Source organism: Rhinolophus hipposideros, assembly GCF_964194185.1.
Source record: "Rhinolophus hipposideros genome assembly, chromosome: 26".
Taxonomy (NCBI): domain Eukaryota; kingdom Metazoa; phylum Chordata; class Mammalia; order Chiroptera; family Rhinolophidae; genus Rhinolophus; species Rhinolophus hipposideros.
The window spans coordinates 2,981,438-2,997,417 of record NC_138072.1 but is presented as its reverse complement, the minus strand read 5'-3'; the positions used below and the strand labels follow the sequence as shown (position 1 = coordinate 2,997,417).

The window sequence follows — 15,980 nt, the reverse complement described above, 5'->3', positions numbered from 1 at the left end:
TTGTGTGTGTATGTGAATTTCTTCCTATCTTTGGATCCTGCAAGGGCAGAAACAAAGTCTTATTTTTTACATCACATACTCGCGGCCTGGCAAACAATGTGGAGTTCACCAAATGTTTGATGTACGAATGGATTGATGAATGAATGAAGGAATGAGCTAGCAAATTAGCAAGGCTCTATCAGTGGGCCAAGATGCAATGTCTGCCCACGGTCACCAGATGGCATCGCGGCTCTCCACGATTGCGCCACAGCAGACACCAGGTACAGAAGCAGCGATCCTTCCAGGAGCTCAGAGGACCTCAGAACTGGGCAAGTTCCCGTCGCCGGGAAAAGTCGGCAAATGTCCGTCCACCAACACCAGCCATTCCTGGTGCTCGACTGAAAGGGAATCCCACATCTTCTTTATTCCAAAACCATGCGAGTGAAAGGATGACTCTAGTATTTTTCTCCCTTTTGCATGTTTTGATTCTAGAATCATTTGCAAGGATGCAAACAAAGGGAAGAAAACCATTTTCCCCAGGAAATGGTTTACTGCATAGGATTTTCTGACAATGGAAGAGAGCTAGAGTCTTGGCTATTTCAAAAAAAAAAAAAGTGATATTCTCCTGCCCAATTCCTTCGACAGAAGCTGAGCCTGTCATTGTGACCTGAAGGTTCTGGAAATTTTGATGATCAAGCTGTGCTCTCTGGACCCGAGAAGTGTCTGGCATAGAGGCTGTTTGTTAGCACTTGTCCTAAAGGCTACTGCAGAGGTTGGGGACTAGGAAGAAAATTCCAGGGACTGAGATAGGAAATGAGCTTCCTTCATCGCAGTGAAAGGAGCAGAAGGATTTGATGGCAGGCTCGGAGAATATCAGGAAGAACTCTCTGGAAAGAGTTAGCACAGAACTGTGTAGTCATAGAATAGTTTCGAAATGACATGTTTCCTCAAAAAGTCTTGTACGTGTAATCATGACAGAGAATGGAGCCTTTTTAAAGGAACGCTATCTAAGAGGTCAGAATATTTTAATAGGAAAGTAAAAATGGTATTAACATGATATATGATAAAATATCATTCCAGGCCTCATAATTACAAGTGTTAATTCAGGACATATATTTTTTAAAGCCATATGCCAATATATTTTCAAATACTTTTGTAAAACCTTTGTTTAAATAAGTGAGGTTTTAATTACTGAACACTAGGCAAATATCTGCATGGGCAAGTGAATAAATGGCTCACATATTCTGGGTAGGTTGGTCGGAGAAGGTACCTCTACAATGATTACCAATGGGGCCTCCTTACAGATCCAGCTTTACTCTCGGGCTTGTGACATGACACCTCGGTCACAAATATACTTCAACTGCAGACCTGGAGTCTCCTGCCGCACTGCTTCTCCGCCCAGAACTCAGAGGGCACAAGCAGTGGGAGGTCCCTGGGACCTCCGAACGGCACCATCAACACCAATACTGGTACGGAGCCGTGGGAATGCACGACGCAGCGGTACCGCCAACCTGTGGCCCAGCACACGTGCTGTCCTTACAATCCATTGCTCCGAAGGGGCTAGTCCTAAAAACTTAACAGAAAAGCCCAATGTATGAACACTAATCATTTGAATCCTGACATACTTTAAGGGATCTGGTTTTCATGACATAAGCAAGTTAAATACTCTGACTCTAACAGAGCTTTGTTTTTTAATAACATTAGTTGTGATATAAAGAAAGGCGCTATGCTAGAAATTTTGTCCTTCTGTGTGTGTCTGTGCACTGGCATGGTTCAGAGGGGAAGTCTCATGAGATTTGCGGAGAACTGAGCTAGGGCTGCGGAAGGCGGCCATGCAGTGAGTGAAGGGGACATTCCAGCCCAGGGTGGGGAGCCAGGCCGCGCTGCCCTCTGGGAGTCCGGCCTCTGTCCGCCTGGCTCGCAGTGCAGACTCTCCCGGGAGGAGCACGCAGCCAGCTCCAGAGGCGGAGTCAAATTCAGATCCGATGAGATCCCTGGGAGCTGTCCTGATGCCAGAAATTGCATCTTTCCCGAATTGCTCCCCAAACTCTGCAGCATTGCTTCGCAGGTGGCTCCAGGATGGGCCTTTGATGGGAACCAGAGATGCAGGGAACCCCTGTACAAGAGGCGACCCCTTTGCTGCTTTCTGGTGTGGGGTGTGCCACTGAGGGAAGAGGGCAAAGGGAAGTTGTCCTGATGGACAGCGGCTCCCGACTGATGGCAGACAGATGCTGACAGCTGGGCTTCCGAGGTCTCTCCCTGTCACTGACTCCCACACGACTGCCCGAAGCACAACGCAGATTGCCTCAGTGTCCACCTAGCGTGCGATTGTCCCCTGCCTGCAGGAAGGACTCACAGCCTCCGAAGATCTTCCTGTTTGCCGGGGGATAAGTGTGTGCTGCCTTTGGAAAGAACTATCCGGCCCTTCCTCGAAGCCCCGTGCAGCACTTGTCGCGAAGGCGGAGGCCACGTGGCAGAGGCCGCCGGCCCGCATGCAGGCGCCAGCCTGCAGCCCCGGGCCCTCCCCCGACCCGCGCGTGGAGCCCCGCTTACCAACAGTAGTCCAGCAGGTGTGCGGGGAGCACGGGGATGTACACGTGCTGCCAGTACATGGGGTACAGCAGGGCGACCGATCCATGCACACAGGCCGTCAGCTGCAGTTTGAGAGAGGACAACAACAGTGAGTGGCCGCCGGCCCTCCAGGCACAGCGGCAGGATCCTACCAAACACCAACGATGATCAGAAAGCAATTCATTTAGTGACCTCCATCACATTGCCTTCGCCGATTCTGCATGAAACAAGTCTTACGTTATAGGAGCCCCTCGGAAAAGAATACATAAACGGCTAAAGGAGTTTCCTGGGCATCTTATGTGGACAGTTATCTGAAAATGCAGTGTTTAGGGTCAAGACTTAGAACAGAAATAAAAGTGCAACTGAAAAATTAGGTGAGCGTGGTGGAAGGAATCAGAGCACATCCCGGTTTGCGCAGCCTGAGCTGCTCATCCCTCAGATTAATACACCGCGATTAAATATGGAGAGGAAGAGAGGCTGAGAGCTCCTGAGGGATATCATTAGGGCAAATTGCCAAAGAATGAAACATGAGCCAGTCAGGAGAGTCTGGAAGCCTCACTGATACCAGGGGACTTGGCTGCTCGACAGTTGGAGCTTCTGTAATGTGTGAACTGCAGGTTACGGTATCAGGAGACTCTGCTCGCTGACACAGAGAATGTCACCATTGACCAGCGAACTGCCCAAGCTTGGCAGCTGTACTGCAGGAAGCCAACTATATCATAATTCCGTATTTAAACTGTTCATTTCAGATTAACATTTCGTCTCCGAGCTTTAGATCACAACAGCTGCCATTAGATAGTTGCTATTTTAAAGGTAACTGCCATTTTAATTGTATTGTGTTTTTTTGGCAAGCAGTTAATTAAATATTTTTCATGCTTAACAAAGGGATATCATTCTTTTTCCTCCCTCCTACAGACCGTCGTCCGAATGCTTTCTGTGTGACTTTCTGTGCATTTTAAACTATATTTCTAAAAGTGTAGTCATTTTTCAGTGTTTAAAGCAGGTGTGTCCAAACTTTTTTCAACCGTTTTCACCAAGGGCCGTATGCGGTAAAATACACAAACAGCCGGGGCCAGTCACTCGAGGTGAAGTACTATTGCCTCACCTGGTTTATTTAAGTAAACTAAATATATTTTTGGAATTTGCTGTGGGCCAATTAACAATGGATCGAGGGCCGCAGTTTGAACACCCCTGGTTTAAAGCAATAATTGAAGCAGAATCCATCACTTTAAAGTTTTGTTATAGCCTGCATTTCAAGGTTACTGATTAAATCATTTTATCAACTTGAAAATCAGAATTTAAAAATAAAACCATCTGAAAATGAACCACAGACTTTCTATAAACTATCATTTCTATTTTATTGTATAAAGAAATGAAGACAAAGATAGGAATTAATTTTTAAAAATAAATGTATACAATGCAATTCAATCTTAATAGCAACATTTCTCTAAATTTAAGTGCATATTTTCTACTAAATAAAAAAATTATTTAAATTAATCTAATCTGAACCAAAAACATAAAATTTTGATTAAAAGTATATTCATGCTGATCATGTGTATTATGTATTTCCCAGCTAGATTTTTTTAATCGGCTTTATATGGCAAGCAATGTATTTTGATTCCATTTATGGTACTAGCATGAAAGGGTTTTAGAACCTCACACTTACAAGCTTTAACAGTTTATCTACAGTATTCCTTCAACAAATATTATTTTTAAACCCCTTAATTAGAACATACACTATACCGCGAGGAGGCATTCAACTATTTCAATGTAACAATTACAGACACGGATTTATTTTTATTACATATCTGAAATAGAAGGACGTGTGTCAAGTTCTCGGGGAGCTTTTCAGGTGCTCCCTGGTTTTAATCTGAGCTTCTTTAAAGCTGCATGAGCGCTTCCCATCCCTTCAGTGTAACCTGATGCACTAAGAGCAATTGTGTAGCTCTGAAAGGCAACTAACTGACTCAATTTCTCCATCTCTACATAGATGATTTTTAAAACAGCTTATTTAAAACCTTAAAAAAAAAAAGAAAGTGTTCCTTTTTGACTGTTGAGAAAAATAACAGTGTAACAAGAAGAGAATACATTGTCAAGATGAGGAATTACAATAAGGGTAATTTAGTTACCAGGCATACCCAGAGTCCAAAGCATTCTGTGACAGGCGGTAGAGATCCTTTCCCCGAGCCCTCAGCGGTCATCCTTAAAGGAAGCTATGACTTATTTGCTAATTAGGTACACTATAAACTGATCCATTAGATTGCTTTCTTGGAAGATGATTTCACCATGATAGCAGAGTCACAGATTGCGACAATGGCTAGCATTGGGCAAGTGTTACCTCTGCTCATCAAGACCAAGCAGGGAAAACGAAGTGCTCCAAGATTTGGCAGCTTTCTGGATACAGGTGAGGGTTGACAGGGAGAGGTGAAAATACTATCCCCACTCCACAACCACAGTTTCTGACCTTAGCAACTAGAAAGAATTATTAAAAGTAGCCAAGATGTCAAGTTCAGGTGGAGCTCCAAGGAATTTGCTTTGGCAAACACTCACTCTGTTAGCTGTGGGCATTTGCAAAGAAGCATGCCAAAGGAGCTCTCCCCCACCTACCGAGCAGCACGTGGCCACTGTGTGGTCACAGCACAGGGAAAATGCTTTTATAGCATATGCTTTGAACAGGAGATAGCGAAGTCGTACATAAAAAATACAAGGAATAAAAATAAATGTACTAGAACTGAAACACAATTACACAGAAGTTGCACCCGAAAACAATGAACACAGTGGAGATGAAGTTAGGGCTCTGCCACCCAGAAGCCACATGACCTCTGGCACATCTGCTAATATAAGCAGGTCTCAGGTCCCTGAGATGATGAATTATAAAAGGGTAACAATCTTGGGAACATTTAGTGTAGGATTGACGGTCTGTAAGCATCGTCTCAGAGATCTAACATTCTGGATTCTTAGATCTGATCAATTCTAACATTTGATATTCTTCGTTATAGTTAGATATAGTTTTCCCATTCAGTTGGTTAACAGAACATGTCAACTGGACTATAATTCAGACCCACCTTCAAAATTACCTAGAGATCACCTCTGAAAGCATTAAAGCACATTAGGTAACTGTGCAACTGGAAATACTGTAATAATTTACTTGCGTGAATCAACTATAACTTTAAGCGCCTGCCATGTGCCACCACAACTCTCTACTAAGCCGCAGGGACGCAGAGCTGAACATGACAACATCCCTGTTTTCACAGAGCGTACATTTTAGTGGGGCAAGCAAACAATAAGCAAGTAAAATATATTTCTTACTCAGAGCTAAGTTCTGGGAAGAAACCCAAAGCAGGGTGAGAGGCTAGAGAGCGCCAGCGGGGCTGTGTCAGAGGGGACTAGGGATGAACTCCGCTGTGGTGACATCTGAACTGAGACTCAACTAACACGAGGCAGCCGACTACTGGGGATTTGGGGAGCACAGCATCCCAGGCCGATGAAACTGTGGGTTCAAAGGTCCAGGGGGGGAGGCTTGACATCCCCACCGAGAGACACAGAGGTCGGCGCAAACGAGGTCAGAGAGGTGAGCATGATCAGATTTGGAGGCCTTCCGAGCCTGGCAAGGCAGGGCTCTCAACTTTGCCCTGGATGAGACCTGCTCCCACCTGGGAGACAATGCTCTCACTACAAATCCTCTTCCTCAGGCATTCTGAGAACTACGCAAGTGAAGGAAAATTAAACTCCACATGTTAGAAGTTTGTATCCAGGATAAAGTACTAGAAAGAAATGAGACCAATGTATAAGCAAGTCAGAAGAATCTTCTGACTTTTAAGTTGTTAATGATATTAATATATTGAGTCTTAAAGCTTAAAGGGAAGTGCCAATCATATTTTTGGACTAGATTTGCTCAAAGTTCTGTGTGTGGTTTGCGACGGGGCGAGGGCCCCACATCGCTTTTGGGACGGGCAGTCAGCTGCTTCTTTACACCACGGCTGTTCCTCATGAAAGCAAGGCGGGTGGGAGAAGGGGTGCCAAGGTCTGAATCAGAGCACGGCCCAGGCCTCTACCCTAAAAACTAAAGGAATAATACGTGGCTATAAATTCCAAAGAAAAACAAATTGATCAAATAAAGATTTAAAAAACAAATTCCTTACCATCTTTGTCAAATGGCATATGCATATTTAAATGGACCTGTCATTTCACAAAGCATACTTAGTATATTGACCTGACACAGTCCCGGAGTGCTAACAAATGCAAACTAAAATTACTGGGGTCATTTATTTCCCACACACGACAATCATAAATATGTGTGGAAACCGTGTGACGAAACGAGAACTGGGGCCTGTGAAATCAGAGCGAGAAACGTGACGAAGATGGTTGGTCACCACGAATGTAGTCACAGAATAAAGGTCTTTGGAACGTGCGGTCCCGGGCCACCAGCTCTAACGACAGCAAGCATGTGCCCAGTGCTTTCATGTGCCAGGCACGTTTCTCAAGACTCGGCACACTCACACGGGAACCCTCACAGCCCCCTGAGGAAATAGGCCTGTCGTCATTGTTCCCACTGGCAGATCAGAACACAGCAGCAAAGTGAAACCAGTTGCCCGAGATCACACACCAGTAAGTGGCAAAGCCAAGATGCCAACCTGGGCAGGCTCCAGCATACACTAGCCTTTTGAGCTGCACACATTCAAAATTGCATCATTCTGAGGCTTTGAATACTACCTACTGGCTGAAAATATTTTCTCCTACGTAAGGAATGGAGAATGAGTCTTTGGGACGAACAGACAAACGGACACGCAGACCTTTACATGAGAGATTTAGGGTCTGTCACACAGATCCAATTTGCAAAATTTCTCTCAGTGTTACCATCTGGGACACCAGCAGGAAGCCAATAGAACAGATTTTACCAGGGAATGTTGAAAAGATGAGACAATTGATAAAAATTCTACAGGTGAGCACCCCAGTCTACACCCGCAGGTACATTTACGTGGAAGCCAAACCAAGGACCTCTCCCCTTGCGATGTGAAACTTAGTTATTCATGTTCTTAAAGTGAAACTGCATTTACTAGAAGAAATTAGCCTACTAATGAAACTAAGTGATGTTTTAAGCAATTAAATAGACATGCATTTTGAAGGGAAAAAAATGCGTATCAGAGTCTCAAGGAGACAGCAGAAAAAGCGTCCATCTAATATGACAACCACAATGAAACACAGCACAATTCTAACTGACACACCTTACAAGCAAAGCTCTCAGATCAACAGGTCGTCACTCCCTTCATCCCAGTCTCTCTGTCTCTTAGCTACATGGTGCCGGGTCCTTAGGCAGAAGTCCTACTCACTTCAACTAGAGTTCGACATGAATTACTGATGGGCAGATTTATGTCCCCTAGCAATGTATTCATGCACAAAATCCAAGAAATCTATATCTGATTCTTAACTGAGACTTCATTTGATTCTTAACTGAATCGATAGTTAATTCAGAAAATCAAGCACTATAAATAACTAGGTATACAGAATAAATTGCTGCAGATGGGAATGCAATAAATTCTTCTTGGAATGAAAAAAAATTAGTGGAAAGCATAAAGAAACCATCTGTTCAAACACGTTTAATTTACATTCACATGTAAAAGTTCAGGCCAAAATGGTAGCAGCAGTGTATTTGAAACTACAAAGTTCTCCCAATTATGGAATATTCTTATTTGAGCAAAATTCTATTACTCAAATTAAGTGACAGTTTAAAGGAAATGTTTGGAGGAATAGCAATTTTATACAATGAAAAAAGAGTACTAGGTTATGTTTTTTTTTTTTAACTGCTTTTTCTACTAAAATATTTTATATTTCATTCTCTTTCTACATTGTACTAGGATGGTAAATCCTGCTACTGCATTCCTAAAAACTCATCTAACCTCTTTCCATCACACCCAAGTCCCTTGGAAACTTGCAGTCATCTCACCATTTCTTGCTTGCTTGCTTCTGTCATGAATTCATTCTTCCATTCATTTTACAGATGGGGAAACTAAGGTAAAGTTAAACCAGTTGCCCAAGGTCACAGTTAGTAAGTGGGGCACCAAATATGTCAGGCATTATTACTGGGACTGGGGATATAGAAACGAACAGAAGAGACAAAAACCTCTGCCCCCAAGGAGCTCACCGTCTAGTTACTCTCTACACATCTCCATTATCGTCACGCTAGCCTCTCCTCAACTCGGCATTTCTGTAGCTGTCCCGTCATCACACATCAGCGCCAATGACTTCAAACGCTTGTCCTCCCCTCCGGGACCTTTCCCCATTCCTAAAGGTACTTCTTTCTAGTCCTCACTCTCAAATGCCATAGTGGTTTTGCCTTTCCGGGGAAGGCCCACCTACCGGTCCACCAAATGTGAGGAATCTAATGCTACAGCATTGCTCAAGTCTATCTGCCCATTTCCCCTTGTCACTAACTTCTACACTCCGGATTCTAGAGGGCTGGCTGTGGGTTAGGGTGTTCATGGGAATTCTAGAAAGTCCACCTAACTTAGGCAATAAACAGTGCAATTGAAGAATCACTGCATGCGACAATTGGAATGGACCTTCCAGATCATTCTTGTTCAATTATTTTAGGTTTTAGGCAAGAAACATCAGAGTAGAAGAAATCAAATGGTTTACGTGAAGTCATCCAATTTTTTGGCTGAGTAATCAGGATTGAAACACAAATCTCTAATTTTAAAAGATATTATTAATATAATCACACTGCTACCATATTGGGAACATTATTTCAAATAACCAATAAATAAAATCCAACTTGCTGAAACGAGTTTTGATTTTCATCTTTGACAATCAAAATATCTCTCACCAGGAACAAAATAAAATTCATCACAATCCATTAGCGATTGGAGGAGAGACAATAACAGTTGCAAAGCAACTGCATAGTAATTTCTGAATCTTTAATAAGTGGAGTTAAACATTCTAATAATGTTAAATTACATATGATTAAATGAGAATAAATAATTATACACAGATATTATACATTATAATGTTAAAATTGTATATATTTTCTTATATATACTTAACATATATGTATATTTAGCATGCATATCAAATATATATAAATACATACACAGATAAACATATATAAGCACCTGCATGTATGTGTATGTATGTACACACACACACACTTATAAAGTTACAATTTACTGGTATAAATGACATCAAGCCCTTGAGATTTGTCCTTTGTGTGTCATTTCTGTACTTCTCCCTCTCTCTTACCTACTTTCAAGCATATCCAACCGACATTTCTTTGGAAACATTTCTAAAAGCCAACTTTATCTACCTTTTATGGTCATTGTCTTAGTTCTTTCTTGCTAGCCCATCCCTAGTTACTCTGACCCCACGTTATAGTTGTAAACTCTTTACATTAAACTTTCCAGGTTGAAATGACCGTGCAGGTTCTCTCCCCATTTGGACCCACACTGACACAGAGGCTGTGACCTCGCTGTCCTCCCTGGAGCAGTAGCCCCTACCTGAGTCAAGGGCTCCGTCGCTGAGGACTGAGTCCAGATGAACACTGCTCATGGGGAGAGAGCAGGCTGTTTTCTAGGGGGGCCACAAGGTACCAAACCGAGTTCCCGAGCAGGCCAAACAAGAAGCAATACAATTCACGGCGCTAGAAACAGCTCAAGATGTACTGATACCTTTTCCCCAAAGAATGCGAGTTGTGGCATAGACTTTTTTAAAAATTGAAATTCTCTAGTAGAAAATGGCTAAACACAAATCTTTCTTTCTTTTTAAAGACAATGCCTACACGGAAATTAGCCTCTAACTTATAAACTTCAGAATCTTTTGAAGAAAGCTTTATTATTATTTAAAAAGACACGTTTTTACTTGTCAAAGACCCAAGGTTCTAGTCTGGCCTGTCCGTAGCAGATGAACGCTTCTGATTTCATACTGTAACGTTAATTACAGTAAAAGTAATCAAAATTACAGTAAAAGTAATCAAAATTTTATTTTAAAACTTTTCTCTGCTATCCACAATTTCAAAGATTAAATTTATCTGTGAACACCACACACACACACACACACACACACACACACACACACTTCTACACTTAAAGAGATTACAATCTGATACAAAAGCGCAACAAATTCACTAGTAATTACAACTGGAGAGAAAGGGTACATGGTAAATTCTATAGTAAGCAGTTCCAAGAAGAAAGATATAAAGGGAGTTACTGGAAGAGACTAGGCCCCTGAATAGCAATCCAGATTTTGGGAAATTCAAAACACATTTGAAGAAGGGCAAAAAGTACAATCTCATGCATTGACATTATTGCTAAAAGCGTCGTATGTACCTGCACTGTCCTAAGAGGTCGGTTTCCTGCAGAGACTGAAACATACAGGATCTCTGCCCCGAGGAGTTCAGTGTCTAGAAACCTCAGCAGAGAAGTACATTGTGGGAAAACTTAGGAAGAAAAGTTGGGGGCCAGATAATGGACAGCTTGTAATGCTGGATTAAGGAATTCTAGAGGCAATGAGTAATCCTCAGTAGATCTTTCTGACTCTGAAGGACTGAGTAATTATATACAGAATGAATAGAAAGGATAAGAAAATGGGAGGTCCAAAGAGAAGATATGTGTCAGCACTGATAGCATTAAAAATGGGAACAGGGACAAGTGACAGATTACGAGGGACAGCTGACTAGACTCACAGAGACAAAGGAATAAGGCCACTGCAGCATGGAGATTAGAAGCTCTTCACTGGAAAGGGCAGCGTGCAAAGACATGCTGGTTTCCTGCGATGGTCACTGTGAAGGGCAAAACTGCATAGACCCTGAAAGCATGTCCTTTGGAGTCAGATGGAGCTGGTTAAGCCACTTCCTAGCTCTGTGGCCTTGGACTACTTACTCCATCTGAGTCTCAAAAGCTCATCGTCATCTGTCCTTGCTGCAGAGTAAGTGATGATTAAATTAACTTAAAGAAATCGCTCAGAAGGGTGACTATGCACTATATAATTCTGGGCTATAATTACTATCATCAGCATTTTGTGTAAACGGAGATAATGCTAGTATTCAGCGTACATGATCCAACATTATTGTGGGAAGTGATACCTCCCTGAAGTAAGACAGAGGGCAGCTGGGGTGGAGAACAGGGGTCAGAGGAGAAGGAATTAAGGCAGGAGGGCCTACAGGACTTAGGTGGGGAAGACAAGTGAGAGGGAGGAGCCAATCACCAAACTAGCCCCATGGTAGGATAAGAAGACTATGGAGGGAAGATGTTGAGTTCCAGTTAGGAAATGTACAGCGTGTTATCTACAATGAGTAAAACTGTAGCATGCAACCTAGGGAAGCTCATCAAAAGAGAAAAACTTGCCTAGCTGAAAAAGAAAAAAAGAAAAATTGTACTGTATGAAAACATACAAATATCAAAGGTCCACTTTTTTAAAAAAAAACATACTGTTCTCAATAGTACTTTTACTAAAGAAACAATACAATTTTTCTTAAATTTAACACTGAAAATCACTAACAGCAAAGAAGTAAGTCATGCTATATAGAAAATACTACAATAAACCAAAATCTTCTGAGGTCGTTTTTGCGGGGATCAGAATAGGTGTGGGAACAAAGCTTCTAGAACCTAGTGAATGACAACTTAGTAGACCGCTTACATAATTCCATAATTGTTACATTAAAATTTTTTCTTTTTAAATTAAAAGCCAATTGTTTACTTTTAGAAGACAAATGGACTAAACAATAAAGCAGAAGTACGTGCTCACTTCTATGAAAAACAGCTCTTATCACCAGGGGCTGGAACACGCAAGCACCTCCAGTTTCCTCTCTTACAAGTCTCCCCATGCGGTGCCACGTGACAACCTCAGAAGCCCCACTTCCACAGCTCAGCCCCTTCCTTAGCACTGAATGGAAACACGACATTCAGAATAGCAGTGTACATGTCAGATTATACACGGCTAAGTAGAATCATTATCTACAGTTTCAGCGGACACAATTGGTTGCTATGGCCTTTGGGAAGAATTAAGAAGTCTAAAAATTGTTCCTAGAAAACCTCTCCCTCAGAGGTCTTGATAATAATTTTAAACTGCACCTCTGCAGTTAAAACACAAGGAGGAAAACACACTTCAAGGAGCTCAACTAGGAAGCAGACCTGGGTAATCTTTGTTTTCTCACCAACTGTTCAATTCGTAACCTCAGAAACATGCTATGGGCTTCAGGTTTCAGGTGAGACGCTGATACAGGTGGCACCATTAAGAGACAAACCAAGAACATGTAAAACCCAGATGGAGAGGTTAAAATCCTCTGAATTCCCCTTCAGTCTAACTAAACCTATACAATCTACATTTTAATAGCTGATTTTCCGGGGATCACAAAGATTTCTTTTTGCATATGCCCTTGATGGAATTAATGAGAGGAGGAGAGAAAGGCATATGCTTCCATGCCTGGGGGCAGCTATAACAAAGGAAGAAATTACAGTTTATTAACACAGTTCCCACCCTCAGAGCATACTGCTTGCTCTAAATATTCCAGAAAGAACATGCGTTACACAATCCAATCTCTGTAACTAATGTGCTCATGGATTTCAAGAGGGTGATATTTACCAACTACATGCTGGTCAAAATAGTAGCTAACAGTTAGACATCTGCTTTAAAGAGAAGCATCTCTCCCACCTGCTTCTCCAGGCCACAAAGATACACTCTAGTTAACATATTACTGACAGGATGAGAAGCTCCTGTCACACGCTGGCCAGCCGGGTGTTCGAGACAGAACGCGCAGCCCCCGCTGACTAGTTAGAGAAAGTCTGGTGAGCTACAATTACAGAGGCGTATGACAAGCCTTCATGCCTGACTGGTTTGAGAACCGATGACATGACTTAAACAGCAATCCTCCCTACCTCTGGTCACAAAACAGCAATAAGTCAACTGATAGAGTCGTGTAGTATCATGATGTATTCCTTTGCTGGGAGTACACACGGCTCTGGGAGAATGCCCCCCGAGTCCCCCGCGAGGCACTTGGGGCTGACACACCCAGGACCTGCCTCCAGCAGGGGTGACATCAGCGGTCTTCTTCAGCACTGTCAGCACCCTCCCGCGTGTGCTTGGTACGTATGTACCAACAGAATAACACAAAACTGCTTATGTCCCAGTTCATTAAACTCAAACCCATAAAAATGTAATAGGTCCTCACAAAACACCACACTTTGATATGAGGCCAGAAAACGCATTAAAAATTTAAAAACATAACAACACTCTTAATAGTCTTGCTAACATATCTCAAAATTAATTACTTTTATTTTAAAGTTTATCTCTATAAAGATAATCACAAATTATAACAGCAAAGAGCACCTAAAACAACAGTCACTAAGCAAGCGGATTCTCTACGGTGTGTCACCACTAACCCTCAGCCAGTTACAAGGCTGACCAACACGATTCCAATGAAATGGTGAATGCCAAAGAGTCAAACCAAACAAAATCCCTAACACTGCCATAACATAACGAATGTGAATGCACCTTCATTTATAAGTGTTCTTCCAGTAATTAAATTTAAAATTTTGGCTATAGATTTTTTAAAAATGGGTAAAACACAATTTCTTACATTAGTGTAAAGTATATTGTCACCTTTATGGCATATAAAATAATAGAAGAACGTAAAAAGCTTAAACGCAAGTCAGTTCGTTCATACCCTAACTACTCCTTCCTTGGAGGTTTCAGAGGTTTCCCTGAAGTCTTTCTAAAAAGCAGCTGACCTCTAATTTATGTTGTGGTACTAGTCGCTGACCTTACACGTTACTATGCATGGGATTTACAACAGATAAATACAAATGAATTTATGAATTTTTCAAAACGGATTCAAGTAAAGCCGCTTCCCCCACATAAGAAAGTTGAAGAGGTCATGAGAATGCATGTGATTTATGCCTCTGCTGTCAGTCCTGCCGCTCCAGAGAGGGGACCAAGACAAAGCTGGGACTTAGAGGTGACATCACCAGCCAGTTTCCATGAAGTGTCATAAACAATTGGTCTTGGGTTTGTCTCAAACATAGGAAACAACTCTCTACATAGTTCCACGCCACTATTCAAACTATTCCTTTTTAATTCAAATCAAGTTAGAGGGTAGCCGTGTTCATCTTTACTCTAGATTGCAGATCTAGTCCAGTATAAAATTAGAGCTAATAACCACGGATAACCACCGGGTCTCAGTAGACGCACTGTAAGCACTTCGTACACATGGATATTACACGTGCGTACATGTGTACACCTGTATGTGTGTGTCTATTACATGAATACATCCTTAATCTTCAAGCAACTCCCGGAGACTGAGACTACTAGTACCCCTTCTCTCAGTTTACATGTGAAGAAACTGAGTCAAAGGGAGGTTGCCCAGCCGTTAAGGGGTGTTTACAAATTACAACAATGAGAAACACCAATATTTTACAAAAACACGCCCTCAGGTTTATTTCTAATGTCTTCCTAACGTCATCCACAGAGCTCACTGCCACGTCTTTTTCAGATCTCTGCGCAAATGCTGTCTTCATGGGGAGACCGCCCATGTCTGCTCTACGTAACAGTGAAAGCTACCCCTCACTTCTTATCCCGCACACATGCTCACTTTGTCCCTTATCCCTTCACCACATATCCCATCACCACATTATATGAAAGTTACTTAGTCATTCATTTCTTTACCTCTTTTATCAGTTAAATCTAAGCTCCCAGAGTGTTTATGTTTTGTTTTGCTTACTATTGAATCCTTAGTGCCTGGAAATTGCCAACCACATAAGTGTATAATAAATACATGTCACATAAATTAATCTTGATAGGAATTTAGTTCTTAGGCCCCTAAGACAGTTTGTACAAGCTTTTTAATCTTCAGGACAATATCCATATACAAATACTCTTTATAATTGTGAAAAAAAATCATGTTTAAAAAATGATGAGGAGGAAGAAGACGGAGGAGAAAGAATGGTATTACTTCAACAGTAAGAGAAAAACAGCAGAAAAGCACATTCATAAAAAGTATCCAATGATTCAGATTGAATTTCTCAATATCGCTTTAAGAAAATGCGAATAATTACCTGTGTCGCTGACTAGTTTTGTCTGAAAGTATGACATCATTTCTCCACACTTACTCCTTTAAATGCATAGACTGTGTTTTCAAATATGTAAAACAATACAGTCTGAGGGTTGTGGTTTTTTTTGGAAAAGTGAGCATTCCAATATTGCAATTCAGAATCTCAAATTTGTATTTTTTCAACGTAATGAAATACCCCGAAATCAGAAACAGGAGACCCAGCCTCACATTACCCATCTCCAATGAGCTCTTGAACCTTAAATTAAGGTGGCCATTTAACCTCTGAAAATGCCTTCCTCATCATGAAGTACTAAATAGCATAGATATCCTAGAGAAATCCTGGAACTCCTTCCACTCTAAACTACTAAAATTTTATACATTGAAATTTTTATTT

General features: G+C 41.7%; 1 protein-coding gene across 3 annotated transcripts in view; it reads right to left on the bottom strand.

Annotated features, from left to right (window-relative positions):
* The window catches only part of DENND1B (DENN domain containing 1B), a 164,213-nt gene that overhangs the window by 70,780 nt on the left and 77,453 nt on the right, over positions 1-15,980 (bottom strand). For all 3 annotated transcript variants that reach the window (XM_081039324.1, XM_081039325.1, XM_081039323.1), the window contains one exon: positions 2,533-2,633. In XM_081039324.1, the coding sequence (XP_080895450.1) occupies positions 2,533-2,633 (101 nt within the window). The remainder of the gene's footprint in view (positions 1-2,532; positions 2,634-15,980) is intronic.